General features: G+C 51.6%; 2 protein-coding genes across 5 annotated transcripts in view; one reads left to right on the top strand and one right to left on the bottom strand.

The window, feature by feature from the left end:
- ANKRD11 (ankyrin repeat domain containing 11) overlaps positions 1-6,740 on the bottom strand; it is a 159,720-nt gene extending 152,980 nt beyond the window's left edge. For 2 of the 3 annotated variants that reach the window (XM_052795256.1, XM_052795257.1), the window contains exon 1: positions 6,445-6,740. The gene's annotated coding sequence lies outside the window, so the exon portion shown is untranslated. Of the gene's footprint in view, positions 1-5,205; positions 5,224-6,444 lie in introns of those variants that run through there. The other variant, XM_052795261.1, reaches the window with a different exon arrangement.
- Positions 6,741-7,573: 833 nt separating this feature from the next.
- The window catches only part of SPG7 (SPG7 matrix AAA peptidase subunit, paraplegin), a 42,602-nt gene continuing 32,906 nt past the window's right edge, over positions 7,574-17,269 (top strand). The window contains exons 1-2 of one of the 2 annotated variants that reach the window (XM_052795274.1): positions 7,574-7,690; positions 8,024-8,128. Coding sequence is in view for 1 of the 2 variants with exons in the window: in XM_052795273.1 (XP_052651233.1) it covers positions 16,213-16,350 (138 nt within the window). In the remaining variant the exon portion in view is untranslated. Of the gene's footprint in view, positions 7,691-8,023; positions 8,129-16,064; positions 16,351-17,269 lie in introns of those variants that run through there. The other variant, XM_052795273.1, reaches the window with a different exon arrangement.

Here is a 17,269-nt window from a genome sequence, read left to right as displayed (position 1 = left end):
GACCTTTTCTATACTGCAAAGCTGTCAGTCTCTTAAAAAAAAATAGAGCCAGCTTCCTTCCGTGTTTGCTTCCCCTCCCTCCCCTGATTACCCACAGCCATCTAACCACCCCACCATGACCACCCCCACCCCCCCCCAGACACTGATGTCCTCAGCTGAGGACCTGAAGCCTACCACTCAAACAAGAACCACCTTAACATTTTTCTCAGAGCAAATCCAATACAATGCAAGAGAAAAGCAGGTACTTTCTCGCTGTTCCTAAGTGAGAACAACATCAGTTCCCTCAGTACATAGCTGAGACAAAGCTTCTTTTACACATACTAAAAAGTTTTCTACCCATTCGATTTTCAAAGTCTGTAAATTTTGTTGCTAAAGAAGGAACAGGCATGCATTTTAGTCACATATGAACCCAGCGCCAGCGTGAACACTCTTGCACCTAACAGCAGAATTAATATTTCAATGTTTCCACGAAATACCGAATGTTGTAACCTCTGGTTTACTAATTCAAATGCAATATACAATCAATAGCTTGCTCCTGCCACTGCAATAATTTACAGTGGAAGATTTATTTTAAAAATACTCATCAGATAAGTTTGGTTTTCTTGGAGACAGGGGAAAAAAGGCTGCCTACAGATTTTTAGAGGATAAATAATTCAATGCATGAATGCCAAGGGCAGTACTGCACACATCCATATGGCAGGGACAATGCAGACAGTAATATATGCTTCACATCACCACCCTGACAGTGCCTTCAACCCTGACCTAGAAAAAAACATCACTTTCTTCTGGCTACAACAGCTAATTCACTCTCCGTCATTGCTACCCCACAACACTAAGGACTACTGCACGCTTTTTGTTTACTTTGGGGTAGCGTCTCCCAATTCCTCGGCCTTCGCAGATTGCAATTTCGCCTCTGTTCACAGCAGCTACGCTGCAACGAGTAGAACAACTTATTCTCATGATGAACTTAAGAAAATGAAAATTAACCAGACGAGACACAGGTTTCAGAAGTCCTCTTTAGGAGCTCACGCCTTTTCACTACCAAAACTGAAAGGGGCAGGAAAACTCAGGATGGTTTCTCATACGTGAGGTCTGGCAAGACACCGGCGGTGCCCCGAAAAGAGCAGGCGCAGAGGGAGAGGGGAGGCTGTTCCCACCGACGGCCAGCACCCATCGTCCGCCCGAGCTACTGCACGGGGTGCTACTGAGCTACGGGGCTCCCGCGCCGCGCTCGACGGACGCCAGACCACGTAGATCGTGCCAAAGGCTGCGACAACGCAGAAGAGGGAAGGGGCTGCTCGCCGGGGAAGCCTCCCCTCCCCTCCTCCACGACCCTCGTGGCCAGCAAGCCTGCAGTTGCACTGGTTTCATGCTGCCAAAATTAACTGTACAGACACCACCCTATTTTGGTGGCGACTGGATAGTTTCTCTACATCCTACAGTTTGGGGAAAACATTAAAGAACCAAGAGGAAGAATTCTGGAGCCCAAAATACCTGATATAATTAACTGCACCTTCTAACAGGATTATTTCCTTTCCCGACCCCAATTACTCCTTCAGTTTATTAAAAGAGAACTCATATACGCAGAAATGTTAACACCTTAAAGAGTCACATAAACAGAAAAAAAGTCTGAGGGCACCATTATAAACAGAGTTAATGGAACTCAGTGATTGGAAATGGATCTTGAAAGCTGTCAGATCAAAGCAAGATCTTTCTCGTGTAAGGACTGCATTACCCTTGGAGCCACAGAGCTAATGCCATCTATAAAAATATTTTGCTCAAATAAGTTAAGAACAGCAGCGTTTCATCTGTCAAAAGGTGCGAGGCTTTTATGGGATTAGCCATTCCACATACAGCATAAAAATTAGAACAGATTTTTAAAAGCCCTCAGCTCAGCTGACGGAGACTACACAGACCAACGTGTGTGCCTGCTTTCTTCACACACACTACACGCTGAACAGATTTTTCACTGCTATTAGCATTTAAGCTTCTTTTTATTTTTTTTATACACTTGTAAAGGATTACAAATTGGCATCACCTATAACTAGCCACAGATGAAGCTAGCCCCACCACCCAGACTCAGACAAATTAAGGTTTTTAAATACCCAACAGCTGCATGAGAAAATACACCAGAAAACACCAGTTCTCACACGGGAATGCTTGAGAATTCCAGGTACAGTCGAATACACTTAAAACCAGCCCCCAGACCACGGGCACTGACAGCTTCCTACCCCCCTTCACAGCAGGATACCAAAGACAGCATTTTGCCCCAGCATACTTTATTAAGGCTCTAGCTGCACAAACCCATACCATTCAGGATGCTTGTGATTTCAAATAATTGACTACACAAGCTTTACTTCAACATTTATGTGAGTATTTTTTTATGACCGTGCATCAGTGGCATACAAATTACATAACACTTGGCTGAGAATCCCAGCGCTCTGCACCCTCAGAAAAAGCAGCTCTGTGCCGCTAATCTCTCTTGCAGCAAAAAGAAAATATTTAAAAGCTGCATACAAATCATTCCTGTAAAGTGTCGTGCAGACTGTTTTAAATTAGATGGGGTAAAAATATATGCAAGTTTATCACGAAACACTAAAATCTTTGCTATGGAGACACCAGTTTCTCTCCACAGCCTTTTACAACTGAAATACATACAATTCTCACTCGCGATGGAGATAGCAGACAAGCCACCTTTACTAGAGCCTCATCAAGGAAATACGATTAGAAAAACAACCACCATGTAAATATTTCCAAGTATTATTTGCTTTGCTGTACTGAAAAGCAGTAGTACCTGTCACTGCTTGCTATGTACCTACTACCATTAAATCTTAATACCAAAGAAGAATTTCAATCCATAAGGCAGACTGTCAAGCCTGAAATTCAGGTACTCTGCACAGAGGGAGGAAGAGGGGCTAACCTCGTAAGCAAGCCGTCACTGGGTAATTTTACAAAATGTAATTAACCAGCTCCGGTCCTGGGCATTTCCTTCCCTCGGAGAAGGATTTCTTCACCAAGTAATTAGACCATCCCAGTTAAGACTCAAGTCACCACAGAACATATTTTCCCCAAAACAAAGCCACATGCATGCTCATAGAAGATTCAAGCACTATTTCAAAAAACACACTGCCATTTCCTCACAGTAACTTAAAGCTCTTCCTAGTTTTTGCCTTCGTCACTGCATGGTTCTAAAGCTAACTGAAACCAATACGCCACTGTGGGAGCCCCCAAAATCCTGGTTTTGTTACCGTACTTGAGACACTTCACTATTACAGAGTATTGCCTTCTTTTAATGTCTAGAAAAGCAGGAGGTAAAAAAATCTTAGTACTTCAAACACATGTCCAAAAGCCACAACATAAAGACAAAGAGTACAGATTAAACGCTGTAAAGATATACTTGTCAGGAACCTTCCTTTGAAGTATCTGCAGGAAACACTGTCATCATGCAGCCATGTTACAATTACACAGTTAAAATAATCACCACCAGTTGTAAGTAGTCCATCTGGTTTACTGAAAAGGGAACACTGCTGGTACAGTATTGATTAACACGACTAGTCTTCACTGACCCCAGAGAAATACATTTGTCTGCTCTACTGAACAGCAGAAGAACGCTGCACGACACTGCGATACACTTCGTTTTGTTTAGCAGCACTTTTGGGGAGTTAGTCAATTAAAACATAAGTAGAAAATAAAATAATCTTAAGAGGTTGTCCACCACACACAAAGGAAGAAATGAAGCCCAGCGCTTTGCTGGAGAGTTTTTTGGGTTTGATTTTTTTTGTGTTTTCTTCCCCCATCCAAAACCAACAGTCATACTGGACAATCTGTACGTTTAAGTCTGAGAAAACGCTATTACAACATCATGAAAACAAAAAGCAGCACATGAAAAAAATCAATTCACCCCCAGCCACGTTTTTTACGAAATGGAGATACAGACAAGAGTTCATTTTTAAAAGCAGAAGCAGAACTGAACAGTAAAACCAATTGTGAAACACTAAATGTAACATCTCCAGTTTCCAGCCTGTCAAAGCAGCTAACACTTACATGACCAGGACTCCTATAATCACTATTTAGAACAGAAACAAGCGAAAAAATTAGTTGGGAACTGATCAAGTTGAAGGGCAGAAACTGAAGGGCTCCTCCTATGCGCTCCAAACTCCAATGTGTTGCTCGCTGTATGGGCAACTCAGCCTGCTGTGAATTTCGCAAACTAAACCCTTACCGCTTACTCAGACAAGTCTGGAGGTGATGCAAGCCCCAGCTAGCCTAACAATACAGGTTCACAGCAAACTCCACTGAAGCCCAGACCGCCCTTTTCCAGGGAGGACACAGACAAGATGTGCCCTGGCAAGTTTTATACCTTCCTGCGCTACCTCCTTTAGGACTGACAAGTTCTCCTAGAACCAAAGAGACCTGGAGCATCTCTGCATAAAAGAAAAGCTGAGCTCCACGAGCCCCAGACACACCTAAGCAAGAGCAGACGCCAGGACGGACACGGTAGCGCAGACAAGGCTCTGCTTTGGGGACAGACGCACAAAGGCCACGAGGGTAACTGTGCTTTAGGAGCAGCTCCACCATGCACCCACGCAGGCAAAGACCACCCCTCAGAGCGAGATCTTTCCACCGCCGGAGTGCTTCCCACGGAAAGAAAACAGGTCACGCAGCTTCAGGGCGACGTTTCACATAACGAAACGAGGTGCCTAAGAGTTTCCCTGCCGAGACAGAGAAGTCAATGTAGGTCTCGCTCCACGTCGCATTTTAAACCCTTCTACCGCACGCCACCACAACCATTTAAAAGTGCTCCAATACACACCTTTAATCTGCCAGTAAATCCATTTTGTAAAAACACCAACTTTTTAAGTTAATCAAGCCAAATGTTTAGTTCCTGGTAGAGCACACACAAAAGAATGTACCGATGCCACTTGAAAACATGAGAGAGTTAATCTCCTTTTCCCTCTCCATGACTCCATGGAGTGTTTTCTTCCCCCAGAAAAAGGAAATAATTGGAGTGATTATATAAAAACATTCCATTTTCTGAACAAACCAGAAAAAAAGGAAAAATACATTTAACTCCAAGTTCCTTAAATTTAGACAAATTTCAGCGTTTCAGTAAAGCACACAGCCACTACAAAGCATTACATTCACAAGATGTTTTCAGCTAAATATCTTTGCCTACACAGGGGAAAAAAAAAAAATGTTCTATACCCAATTTCAGAAGCCATCTCAGGAGGGAATTTTGCTTCAAGAGCTGCCTGGAATGTGTTCTCTGCCTATAGGGCCATGTCCCCAGTGGTAAGAGAGTACTTTGTGTACAAAACCAGGAGGGGGGAGGAACCCTTTCCTGCAACTGGATATCAAAACAGATCTCCAAGCTTAAGAGTAGAAGCCAATCCGTACACACACCGACTCTTGTGCCTCAATGAAGAGGCCGATTTTCAACCCGCACGCACACCCCCCTCGCAGGACAGCTGCTCCCTCTGGGAAAGGGCAGAGGGCATCAAGGGCTCAGCTCATCCCGGCTCCTTTCGAGGCGAGGGGTGGGGGAAGAGCGGCGATTTGCCTTTCTAAACATGCAGTCAATCTACCGGACTGGGGGAGGTTAATTCTGGACTGCAGAAGTGCAGCTGTTTTAGGTTGGGATTTTTTTTTTTCCCCCTTCCTCTCCCCCCCCCCCCTTTGCTAAGGGGCAAAGGTGTCGAGCAGCCCCTCCGCGGCACACAAAGGCTTCTCCGAGGAGAAAAATACCAACCAATTTAAAGATTAAACTAGAAAATAAATAAATAAGCGCGGATCAGCCAGGCTGGCTGGCAGCAGCTCGGTTCAGCTCCATCCTCTGCGCACACACACGCAGGGCTAACGCCTACCCGGGGATGATGAAATGGGAAACGGAAATTACCATTTCAGACAACTTTTGGTATTGTTCCTCCCAGCGCAGCGCTCACCCCAAAATGCGTGCTCCCCTCCCGCCTCCCCCGCCGCACCTCTGCACGCTGCCGTGTGCCCCCTCCCAAAAAAAAAAAAACAACAAAAAACGGGGGGGGGACACCCACTCCGCGGCCTCGACCCAGACCCCCGCGTTCCTCCCACCCCGCAGTGCACCCCACAAGCCCCCGCACCCCTAAATACTCACCACTCCCCGAGCTCTCTCTGCAGCTCCCCACCACCACCACCAGCCCCTCCTAAACCCTCCTCACCTCAGCCAGCCCCCTCCACCCCCTGCCCCCCAACACCTCTCCCCTTCCAGCGACACCCCCCACACGGTTCTCCCCTCTCCCCCCCCCCCCCCCCAAAAAAACCCCGTACATCCTCTTCTCAACCCCGGTAAGTCGCTTTCTCCCCTCAACCCGACCCCGTACTGCCCTCTCCCCCCACACAACCCCCCCCCTCCACTCCCGGTACCCCCTCTCTCAGCCCCTCTACCCTCACACGCCCCCCGCCCCTTACCGGCGCTCCGGGCTCAGCGGGCCGAAGGCAGCCTCGCGGGGGAGCGAGGCCTGCGGCTCCGCCGCATAGAGGAGGCGGCGGGGGGGGAGAGGGAGGGAGGAAGGGGAAGGGGGGGAAGGGGCTGCTGCTGGTGGTGCTGGTGGCGGTGGTCGTGCGGCGGAGGGGGGGGCGGCGGAGCGGGACTAGCGGAGGGGGCGCAGGCAGTGGCGGCGGCGCCTCCCGGCCGCGCGCTCCATGGCCCCGCCGCGCTCGGCCTCGGCCTTCGGCTCGCAGCGCTACCGCCCGCCCGCCCGCCCGATCGATCGGCCACCGCTGAGACGTTGCCGTTCATTGGCCCGCCGCGTCGGCTCGCCCCATTGGTTGGAACGAGGGGTACGCGCCGCCGTGACGTCAGCGCGCCGCCGCCGGTGAGGGGAGAGGCGGGGAGGAGGGGAGGGGTGTTGCGGAGCCGCGTTTTCCCCTCCCTCGCCGCGCGCGAGGGCTGACGGGAGCGGGGAGGCGGGGCCGAGAGGGGAGGCGGTCGCCATTGGCCGGCGTGTCCCGGCGGCGCGGCGGTTTATTGGCGGGTTCTCTAGAGGTCGCGAGCGCGGCGGCGTTTCCGGGGCGGGGCCTGTGCCTGTAGCGCCGAGCACCGGGGCGGGGCGGGGCGGAGCGGTCCCGGTCCGCGGAGGTGCGTGCGGGGCGCGTTGAACCGTCGTTCCGCCTGGCGGGTAGAGGGATGGAGTGGCTGTGCTCACCACTGCGGGGGTTGCCCCGTCTTTGCGCCAGACACCGCGAACAAGGACCTTCCCCCCCCCCATTCTCCGTGATGGCGGAGGGAGTGGGGGGGTGTTCGGTGCCCCGGGTGTTGGCGGGGTGAGGCGCTGAGGGGCGAAACGCCACCTTGGTGGGTGCTGGGTGGGCGTTTGTTCCCGCTGCCGGGGCGGCGGCGGCGGGGGGGTCACACGTTATTCCATTTTTCCCTCCGGAGACACCGGGCATTAATTCGCCATTTTCATCCCACCTTCACCCGCTGCGTCCGCGCTGGCTGGGCACCGCGCTCGGAAGAGATGCCGCGCTGCAAACCGCTTTGTGTTTTGGGGCTGAACTCCTTCCCGAGGTTCTCGTTAAATGTTCTGGGTGCCAAAGGTTTGTTTTTGCTTTCAGGAGAGGCCATGTTAACGAGGAACTCCTCTTGGAAGTTGTTTATGTAAAGCATTGTTCCTGTCCAGCTGCTGCAGCAGATGAAGAAGGAGGGATCACGCAGGTGAAGTTCTAGACTGGTGTACCCCCCCCCAAATGCCCTGGTTGGAGCTGGGGGTGCCAGGGGCCAGCTGCGGTGAGGGGGCTAGGTCAGCTCTTCTGCCATCCCTAGGGAAAGGCTGCCAAGCGTGGCTTCTCCGCCAGGCCCCAGCAATCTCCCCGGCACGTCAAAATGGGCCGTGCTCCCTCTTGGCCCTGGGAGGGCTCACTTGCTCCTAACAGGGCTGTGTTGGTTGTGCCTGGGTTTTGGTTTGGTTTGTTTTTTTTTTTTTTCCTATGACCCATTCAAGTGCTGATTGCATAATACGAGAGGCTTTTGTGCTGGTTTTATTTACAGGGTCTCTTCTAAACAGCCAAACCCTTGGCGCTCTGAACAAGGATGGTCGTTCTTGCTGGGTGAGCCTCCTGCCTTTGTCCTGCTGGGCTTGCGGAAGCGGCAGAAGTAAGTGCGGGCGTGCTTAAGTGTGCTGCCCAGGCGAGCAGCCGCGTGAGGCTCGGTTCTTGTACTCAAGACAGCGCTGCTGGTGCCTGTCCTCCTCCCTGGGTGCCTCGAGCCCTGGCAAGGCTGCAGGATCTCCTCCTGACAGTCGCTGTGTTGCATTTGTGCTCTCCAGCACCAAGGTAACTCCAAAAGTGCTGGTCCGTCCTGTTACTCAAACACAGCTCCCCATGCCTGAGCTCAGTACAACCCTTCTGCAGAATAGGAATGCTTGTTGTGTGTCTATTTCATACCACACATCTAGTGCCAGAGCCCCTTTGTGTCATGAAGGTAAACCAAAACCTGTGGGATCCCCCGGGGAAGAATCTTGTTTACGGAGCAGATCTTCGCAGCAAGTACAAAGTGGGGACGCCTGCGCAGCTCCCCGCCCAGACCGGGTGGCCGAGCTGCCCTGGTGTGGGTGGCAGCTGCCCGCACAGCTGCGTCACTGCAGTTTGTTTTGGTTGCTGAGGATGGGGAACCCTTGAGCCAGCAGCTCTACTGGTGACCTCATCAGTAATTGTTCTGGTTTTTTTTTTAACACACCCCCCCTCTTCCAGGAGTGCAGCCCGTAACTGTGATTGCTTTTTTGGCATTTGCAATTCCACATCGAGTCGCACATTTGGCAGCCTTAAGGATTGTTCTCATGTGCTGAGGATGCCAGTAGTCCCCCAGGCAGAAAAATCTCTTTGCTGGGCTCAGTAGTGATGAAGGAGCGGTTCAGGAGCACATGTCCAACTTCACTGTTAAATAACAGCATGAGAGAGATTTATTCTGAGCCTGTTAAGCTGGTCCTGTGTTCTACTTAGGCTTAGTCTTTTTATCTCTACCCATCTTTCTCCTTCATAAGACCTACTAAACCAGTCAAAAGAAAGGTTGTTGGGGGGGTTTTTTGTCCTCCCTTCCATTAAGCTTCTTGTCATATTTCACTGAAAACAGTGCAGATACGTGTTTGCCCCTCTGGTGCCTCTGAGTGAGTAGATGAGAGGGGAAATATGTTTTTTAATTTCCTAAATATAGTTGGCTGTACCTGCTTCCTTGTCAGCCTTGAATGTCATCCAGGTCACGGATCCAGTGCTGGAGAGGAAGTTAAATCCTTTCTGTGTCATCCTGACCTTTTTCTATTTGAACACGATAGCGTGGACTATCAACCTATTTCAGGGAGGGACATTAAAAGCACTTGGTGAAAGAAAGCTAACAGTGGGAGTGGGGGTGGGGGGAGATGATTTCAGCTGGGGATGGTTCTGCTGTTTTTCTGGGTGAGACTTCGGTGATGAGGATGTTTAACCTGCTTGGTTTTGTTAGCCTGGGATGGCTTTTGCTCCTCACAACTTAATTGCAATACTTAAGAGGAAAAGAAAACAATAAACTATCATTAATTGTTGAGTACCTTTATCCTTCACTAAAGGTTGTGAGCTCTCAAATCCTAAAATAAAACAAATATTCTGGTGCTGAGGAGGAAAGAGAACATTGCATGAGGGCAGAGAAATTAGGCCACTTGGGGAATGTGCTTTCAGGCCTATTTCTGTCTGTCACAGCAAACTAAAAGGACACTGACTTTGGGGAAAAGAGTTCTGTGACCCTTTGGTCCTTGCTCTGTTACTCTTTCCCTGTCTAACTCTGGAGCTGGCATCTGTGTCAGCTGCTCACCTGCTTTTGCAACCTATGGGGGAACCATATTCATCCCACTACTTCAGCTGAGCTGCCTTGCAGCTCTATAGCAACTGTCTTGTGATGGAAGGAACCATTATGTCAACCATAAGGTCAAAAATACCTGGTCTGTGTTAATGTGCGTGCAGTTCTCTGCTGATTCAGCTCCTATCAGGATGTAAAGATGGGAATCTATTTTTAATAGATTAGACAATGTGTGATTTACGACTACTACAGTCACACATCAGGGTAAATCCTCTGCCACCAGTCAAGTGCCAACATCAGAGGCCAGGAGATGAAACTCTAGAAGAACTTTGATTAGAAGACCTTTACTTTAAGCCTGGCTCATGTTTTAATTAGTGTCATCTATTAACATTTTGAAAAGAGATGGTTTTGGCAAACAAGGCAGCCATTTGGAAAGGCAGCCATTTGGAAAGCCAGCAAGGAGTACAGCTGATGCTCTTGGTACTGCAGCAGCAACCTCCCTAACTCTGCACACAATCTTGTTTTTCTTAAATAAAACTACTTTCAAGCCATCCTTGGTTTTGGTTTTTATTGTTGTTGTTGTTAAAGGACAACTCCAATTTAAAAGAAGCCCTTCTGCCTGTGATACCATCAAGAAATAAAAAACTGGGCTTTCACCTGCTTTACAATGAGGTGGTTGCTCACAGCTCTATGAGATGCGATTAAATAATAACGCTAAACTAATGCAACAGCTCACTCATACCAAAATCAGCATTCTTCTGAGGGTTTAACTCCTCAATGCAGCCCACTGTGTAATCAGCTGACTCCCAGCAAAGCACCAGGACTGCACACTGGGGCCCAGGACAGGCAGAGCCGGCAAACCAGGAGCTTATTTAGCTCCTGTGCTACACCATGCCCTTGGCCTGCACAGACAGCAGTATTTTTTGACCCCTGAAAGCTTTGAGCTGCTCTCGTGGATAGTAAGTTTATTTACATGGTTCCCTGCAGGACCTTATGCCTATGTGAATAGTAAGTCCATGGAGCTTTAGGCCTCCTGCGTCCCTAAGAGAACGATGCTTTCCAATGGTAGTGGTCCCCTGCTGCTGGGTAAATGCCTCGTATTGATGTTCTAGGCGTGAACTCATGACCGTCCTGTTCTAATTACTGTTTTTATGATTCCTAATGACAGGCTTTAGGTTCCTAGTCTGCTTACGGATTTCAGGGGTGTGGAGTGACAGTTGCTCGCCCGGAGCTTACTGACCTCCCCCAGTCTGCGGGGTTTGGAGATGACTTCAGCCACCTCCCCTACGCAGATGGATTCCTGGGCTTCTCCTGAGCTCTGCACGCTTCAGCAGCTCTCCAGGGAGCGCATTCCCGTGGAGCAATCTGCTCATTCATGGCCTTTGAGTCACAAACAAGCTATTTCCTTCTTCCCGCTCTACCCCTGCAAGCTAAGCTGAGAGGTACCCATGTCACTCTGTCAGAGCATTGCTCCTTCTTGCCTGCATTTACTTTGCTTTTCTAGCGATTCGTAAGCTGTGACTGGCAGACGGTTCAGCCGCTGCTGCTGTATGGCTGATTCCCTGTGATCCCCTGCCTATAGCCATCTGTCACCTACCTATCTTAAAGTTAAACTCCCCGGTCTTTAGAGGTGACTCAAAGATAGAAGTTTATACCCCAGCACTGTGTCCCAGTTATGCTTTAAGCCCATCAGCTGCCTCACTGTGGGGCTAGGGTGCCCTCCTTGCCCCCGGGGAGGACCAGTTTAAGTGCCATGCTGCCCTCTGCACAGGAGCAAGGTCGGGAAGTGGGTCTGGCAACGGCAGCAGGAAGCACTGGAACTTGCAGTGATCCCAAGCTGTTCCTGGAGGAATAGGTGTGATGGTTTTGGACTGGCTCATATAAAAAGGCTATCTGCTGAACAGATCTTTCCCTGGTGAGGAGTTTCACTGTGCTTGAGGGACAGATGTGTGGTCTTCTAAGCATGTCCTTTGTTCCTGAGCCTAAGGCTTTCCTCGATACTTTGGCCTTGCTATGCTGAAGGGGAGCATCTACCCCTTGACTTGTCATCTGCAAAGAAGTCATCTGAAAAAAAAAAAAATCTGGTACGTGACAGAGATGCACACTGCTGAAGGGTGCTGGAACGCCCTGGGGCCTCCTAGCCAGCGCCAAGCTGTGCATTTTTGTTCTGCCACAGAGAAGTCCTGGCTTACACTGCTGGGTGGCTAACAGAGCAATTTTTCAACTTTTAAATAGAAGTCTGAATTTACCTTCTAGCAGCTTTGGCTCTACATTTAATCCTTTGATTCATTATTGATGTGAAGTCTGTTGGTGGCGCGGTGGCCACCTGACTCCAGGTATCCATTCACTCAGTTTGCAGAGTGCTGTGTTGAAAGGAGTCTGAGCGAAGCTGGGGGGGGAATGGTGGCATCCTGCAAGGAGCTTCCTGAGACTCGGGGGGCAAAAGCAAGGGTGGCAAGGCTGTCTTACAGGGAGCATGAAAACAGGAGATGCGAGTTCTCAGATGCAGCAGAGGTGAGGGCTGTGTTGGCTGTGGAAACTGATTTCTCTTGTCCTGAAAAATACAAGATGGGGCTGCTAATGCTGCTTTCCTGTTCCTAACCTGCTCAGGAGATAAACCAGGGATTTCAGACTCCAATCCAGCACCTTTCCCCAGTAGTAAATACACGTGGCATTACTGAGTGATGTCATGGCTGGAGCACATCCCAGCGAGGCCAAGCCTGGATCAGGTTATATCTGTCTTCTCAGAATATTGGCTTACTCCCAAAGGAGCATATTGCCAGTCCAAGGGCAGTGACTGAGGCCACCTTTCCCAAGGTCATCTCTCGCACACACAGAGAGGACAGCACTCGCTTCCGCGTACACAGCGCAGCCTGAGCCACCCACGCAAAAGTCGCAGTGCAGCCATGGCGGTTGCTGGCTGCACGTAGGGCAAAACCTCTTGACTCTCCTTTCTGGCGTCACTTTGTGTTGGCACCAGCGAGGCAAGGACCCCCAGCCCTCCTTCCTGGTGCTTCATCATCCGGTTGCCTTTGAGGCACAGCGTGAAAGAAGGAATAGGAATCACGTCAACTCCAGCTACGTGGTGCATCTGTAAATAACTAGTCCTCATAGTTCAGTACGGTTTTGTCACATCGAGGCTTACATCTTCTGTCTGGGAGCATCGCAGCGAGAGCCCAGCTGCCCTACAGACCTGAAATGCTGCTTGTTTCAGTCAGTGAGCCCACCCAGACTCAGCTGGGTGGTCTTCTGTGCTGGAATTTGGACCCACTCAGCTTTCATTGCCCTCCATCGTTAAATGGGTGCAAGTTTGTCTTCACTGAAGCTGGAGCGAAGCTGTAAGGCAGGCATAATGAAACCCATTTGGCTTGCTCTCAGGTCAGCCTGGCAGAAGTCGGTAAAGTCCTGTCTAAGCAAACTGCACCGCTTCACTTCTAATCGGGCAGTAATTCTATTTAAATGATGCAACTCTTTAAAAATAGATCAGGCCTAATCAGAAAATGGATGGGAGCATGGTCTGATGTGCCTTGAGTGAAGCAGAGGTAGGGATGTGCATGGTTCTGGTACCCTGCAGTGGTTGGGGGCACTGGGGGGCCCCACAGCCCCCTGGTTCCTGGCACACTTTGCCGTAGTTCCTGTATCCCGTGGGAGCCTTCCCCATCAGTCAGCATTCCAGTTTCCTCCTCCAAATACAGCTGGAGTGTAAATAACCCCCCGCCATGGATCCCTCTGCAGGGTGGGTGAAGACGTGACATTCAGCTCTGTGGCAGCCACCCGGCCAAGCAGGATGTCATCCATGGGCTGGCACGGAACAGAGGGCTTGTGCTCTGCCCGTGTTCGTGCTGAGCCAGAGCTTTTTCTGCTGTCCTTCCCCAGCCTAGTCACTTAGGGCCACCACAGCTCTGCAGCACCCATCTTACCTCTACCTTTGTGTGTGTCTGTGTCAGAACTGGGCTCCTTGCAGCCTCGAAAGGGCCAGCCTTGGGTTTCGCAGCCTCCCATCTTGGCCAGGACAAGGGACAGAGATTCTTCCCCAGGCACAGCAGGTGCAGATGACCCTCTCTTTACAGACAGTGAGCATGCCAGGAGAAGAGCCCACACAGCCAGCATGGAGTGGAGGTGGGTAGCAATGTGGGCTACACAGCATCTCCCTGGGCAGCTCGGCCTGGCCAGCCATGCCGGGTGGGATCTGTGGGGTAGAGGAGCTGCTGGTGTCTCTGCAGCCGGCTGTCACATCCCCACTGTGACACTGCAAGCTATGACCAGCCAATGTGGATTAATTGCAACCAGTTTAATTTTGTGTCTGTAAATTAAGCTGTTTGACGATTAAGCCAGTGATACAAAGAGACTTCCAGGAGTGAGGGGGACATTAACATGCTAATAGACCTTGCTGGTAGAAGGTTTACTTAGACACATCCCAGGGGGCAGATGACAATTAACATCCTAAGAGACTCTTCTAGAAAGAGGATGCTAATTCAGACCTGCTGGGAAGGGAGATAATTATTTATTATTATTTTATGTAGCCCTGCAACCTCCCATTCAAGAATGCCCAAGATACTTTAGGACAGGTAAGTTAGGAGAACTAACAGCAGCAATGATACCTAAAAGTTGTCCTGGAGCCACCTGAGGGGAGAAACACGGACAGGAGGGAGGGAGAAAAAGCTGCAGAAACCATCCTGGTTAGCAAGACAGGAGAGGAGAAAGAAACATGACTTCTTGAAGGCACATTAAAGGAAGTGGGCAGGAGAGATCAGAGCTGCAGGCCTGGTGAGCAGAATATTCATTTCAGTAGAGCAAGAAGGGTGTAACTGTGGCAGGAAGGAGGTGATGTTTGCTCTGAAATGCCTTCCCGCCCCAAAGAAATGCCCAGCAGAGGACATGGAGCCCTCCCACTCTGCTGTGCACAACTACTGCAAAATAGGAAGAGATTACACAAGATTTAGGATCAGGGACTTAAAATACAATGACCTTTGTGATATCTGTACATAGGGAACTTAACACTACTCATAACCTTGACACGCTCTGGTGTAATGCTTGAGGCAGGGTTTCCACCACTGTTAGAACTGCGCACGTGCACCAACAGAACAATTTTAAATGCAGACTATCAGTCGGCTGTAGCTTGGCTCCTGTGAGTTGTCAAACACATTGTAACAGCTTTTCCACAGAAGATAAATCACAAGAGCCAGCTAACCTGCCTGACAGAGCAAACATATAAATGTATGTGTATTTGTTCACTCATTTTATTTCTGAGCATACTTGTTAATCCATCAAGCTCAGCTGCAGGTACTAAATGCTGTTTTCTGTCAGAGCTAATTCATACCTTGAGCTATCAGAAGGGGAGTCTTCCTCAGCAACAGCTGCAAAGGGAGGGAGCTGGTCTCTTTGCTCTCCGTCGAATCTACGATTGCAGAGTTTGTTTCTCTCTTCTTTTCCCAGACATTACAATTATGTGGGACATGACGTTAAGAATGATAAACATCCCGGAGCGGGGCTAGTTGTGTACTCACACCACCAGACTCTGCGCTGCCTGCTTCCCTAGTGCCAGGTCTCCCTGCCAGCCATGCCTCCAGAGCGATGGCGGGTGGCTGCAGCCTCTCTCCTGTGCCTGCCGGAACCTGCTTGCTCCTCCCAGGCGTTTCTTCTCCTCCTGTCTAAATCTGTTTGGGGGACCTGCCCATGGCTGGGTAGGGGGAACTGCCTGCACTGCGGGATCTGGACAAGGCCCAGTTGTGGGAGCCCGTCTGGGTTGCGGGAACCGTCTGTGCTCCAGGGGCCTTGGCCAAGCAGACCTTCGCCTGGGGCTGGTCTGCAGAGGGCTGCCTGCCTTGGGGGGCTGGCCGGGCTGGGCTGTGGGGGGCCAGGCCGCAGGATCCTGGCCGGGCTGGGCTGGGCCCTGGCCAAGGCAGAGCCGAGGGACGTGCGTGCCGGAGGCCGGGCCGCGGGGATCTTGGCTGGGCGGGCCCTGGGCCTGCCGGAGGCCGGGCTGCGGGGCCCCTGGCTGGGCCGGGGCTTGGCCGAGGCCGGCGGCGGGGCCGGGCCGGGCCGCGCCTCAGGAGAGGGGCCGGCGGGCGCCGAGCGGCGGGATTCCCCGTTGCCGCGGTAACGGCGCGGGCCGGCCCGGCAGCCCCCGCGCGGCTGCAGCCGGGGGCGGGGCCAACGGCCGCCCTCGGCCCCGCCCCGCCCCGCCGCCGACGGTTGCGGCCGCCATCTTGAGGCATGGCAGCGCCGCCGCTGTCGGCCCCTTTCCAAGATGGCCGCTCGCTCTTCACCGAGCACTTCCGTCCCCGCTGAGGCCTCCGGCTCCCGGCGCGGCGGCGAGCGCAGCGGCCCGCTGGCGCGGTTCTCTCCTCGGCGGTCCCTCGCCGCTCGTTAGCTGCCGCCACCGCCCCTCGGAGCGGGACGGCCGGCGGGTCATGGCGCTGCTGCGGCTGCTGCTGCTCCGGGGCCGCTGCGGCTGCTGGCGGCGGCCTGCCCCGCCGCCCGACCCGGCCTGGGCCCGGGCTCGCCCGCGGCCCGGCGGCGGTCCCCTCGGCGCGGGACGCGGCCTGCAGGTAACGGGGCGGCGGCGGGGCCCGCGGAGCGGGGTGGTCCGGCCCCGGGGCGGAGCCTCGCCTGCCCCGTGCTCGGCCGGGAGTGCAGCGCCGAGCACCGGGAGGGAGCGGCGAGGGGGGCCGGCCCGGGGGGGCGCCCGGCCCCCCAGGCAGCACCGGAGAAGGCGAAGGGAGGGGAGCTGTGTCAGCCCTCAGGGCTTCGTGTTTAAATGGGCTCTTGCTTCGAGAGAGGGCTTTCCTCAGAAGAGCGCTCGGGTTAAAGCATCCTAAAGGTCCGTCGTTTCAGTGCTATATAACAGGAACTTGGGCGAAGGAGAAGACTTAAGCTGCCATAAGCAAGAAAATGTTGTTTGAAGTTTTTTTTCCTAAGTTTATTCGTGCTGGCTCTTTGTATCTCTTGTGACAGAAGCACCCGCCCCATTGGTGTGCGCCACAGATGTGATTTTCCCCATTTTGCAGTGTTGCTGATATTGCAGGGCTCCCCAACACAACCCTTAATGCAGAAGGCGAGGTTCTTGTTTCAGCTACGTCTCCAGCGTGATTTAAGACTGTTCTGTGGTTTCTTCAGTGCAGTGAGGAAGCACTGGCAGTCCAAGTAGGCGATGGAGGAAGAACAGTTGTGGGACTGCTTTGTGAATCATGCCAGGTTTTTCTGTGGTCAATTTAAACTAGTCTAAGCTGTTCTGTTCTAGAAAGTATCGATCCCAAGAGGTTACCCTCTCCAGCCAGCACAAGCAGTTGTGTTACTGCCCAGCAAACCCGGAAAAAAGGGTGAGGGATTTCGGCCTAGTCAGTGTCCCTGTCTGGTTTGCTGCACGAAAGTTTGTGCCTGTGCAGTACTGGGGTGGTGAGACGGGGAATCGCACATCGGAGAAGGGGCAAGACTTGTGTTCAGTGAGAGTATTAGTAAACGTTGGTT

The sequence above is a fragment of the Harpia harpyja genome, chromosome 9 (genome assembly GCF_026419915.1).
Source record: "Harpia harpyja isolate bHarHar1 chromosome 9, bHarHar1 primary haplotype, whole genome shotgun sequence".
NCBI classification, from domain to species: Eukaryota; Metazoa; Chordata; class Aves; order Accipitriformes; family Accipitridae; genus Harpia; species Harpia harpyja.
The sequence above is the reverse complement of the archived record's forward strand: the minus strand, read 5'-3'. Positions and strand labels throughout refer to the sequence as shown.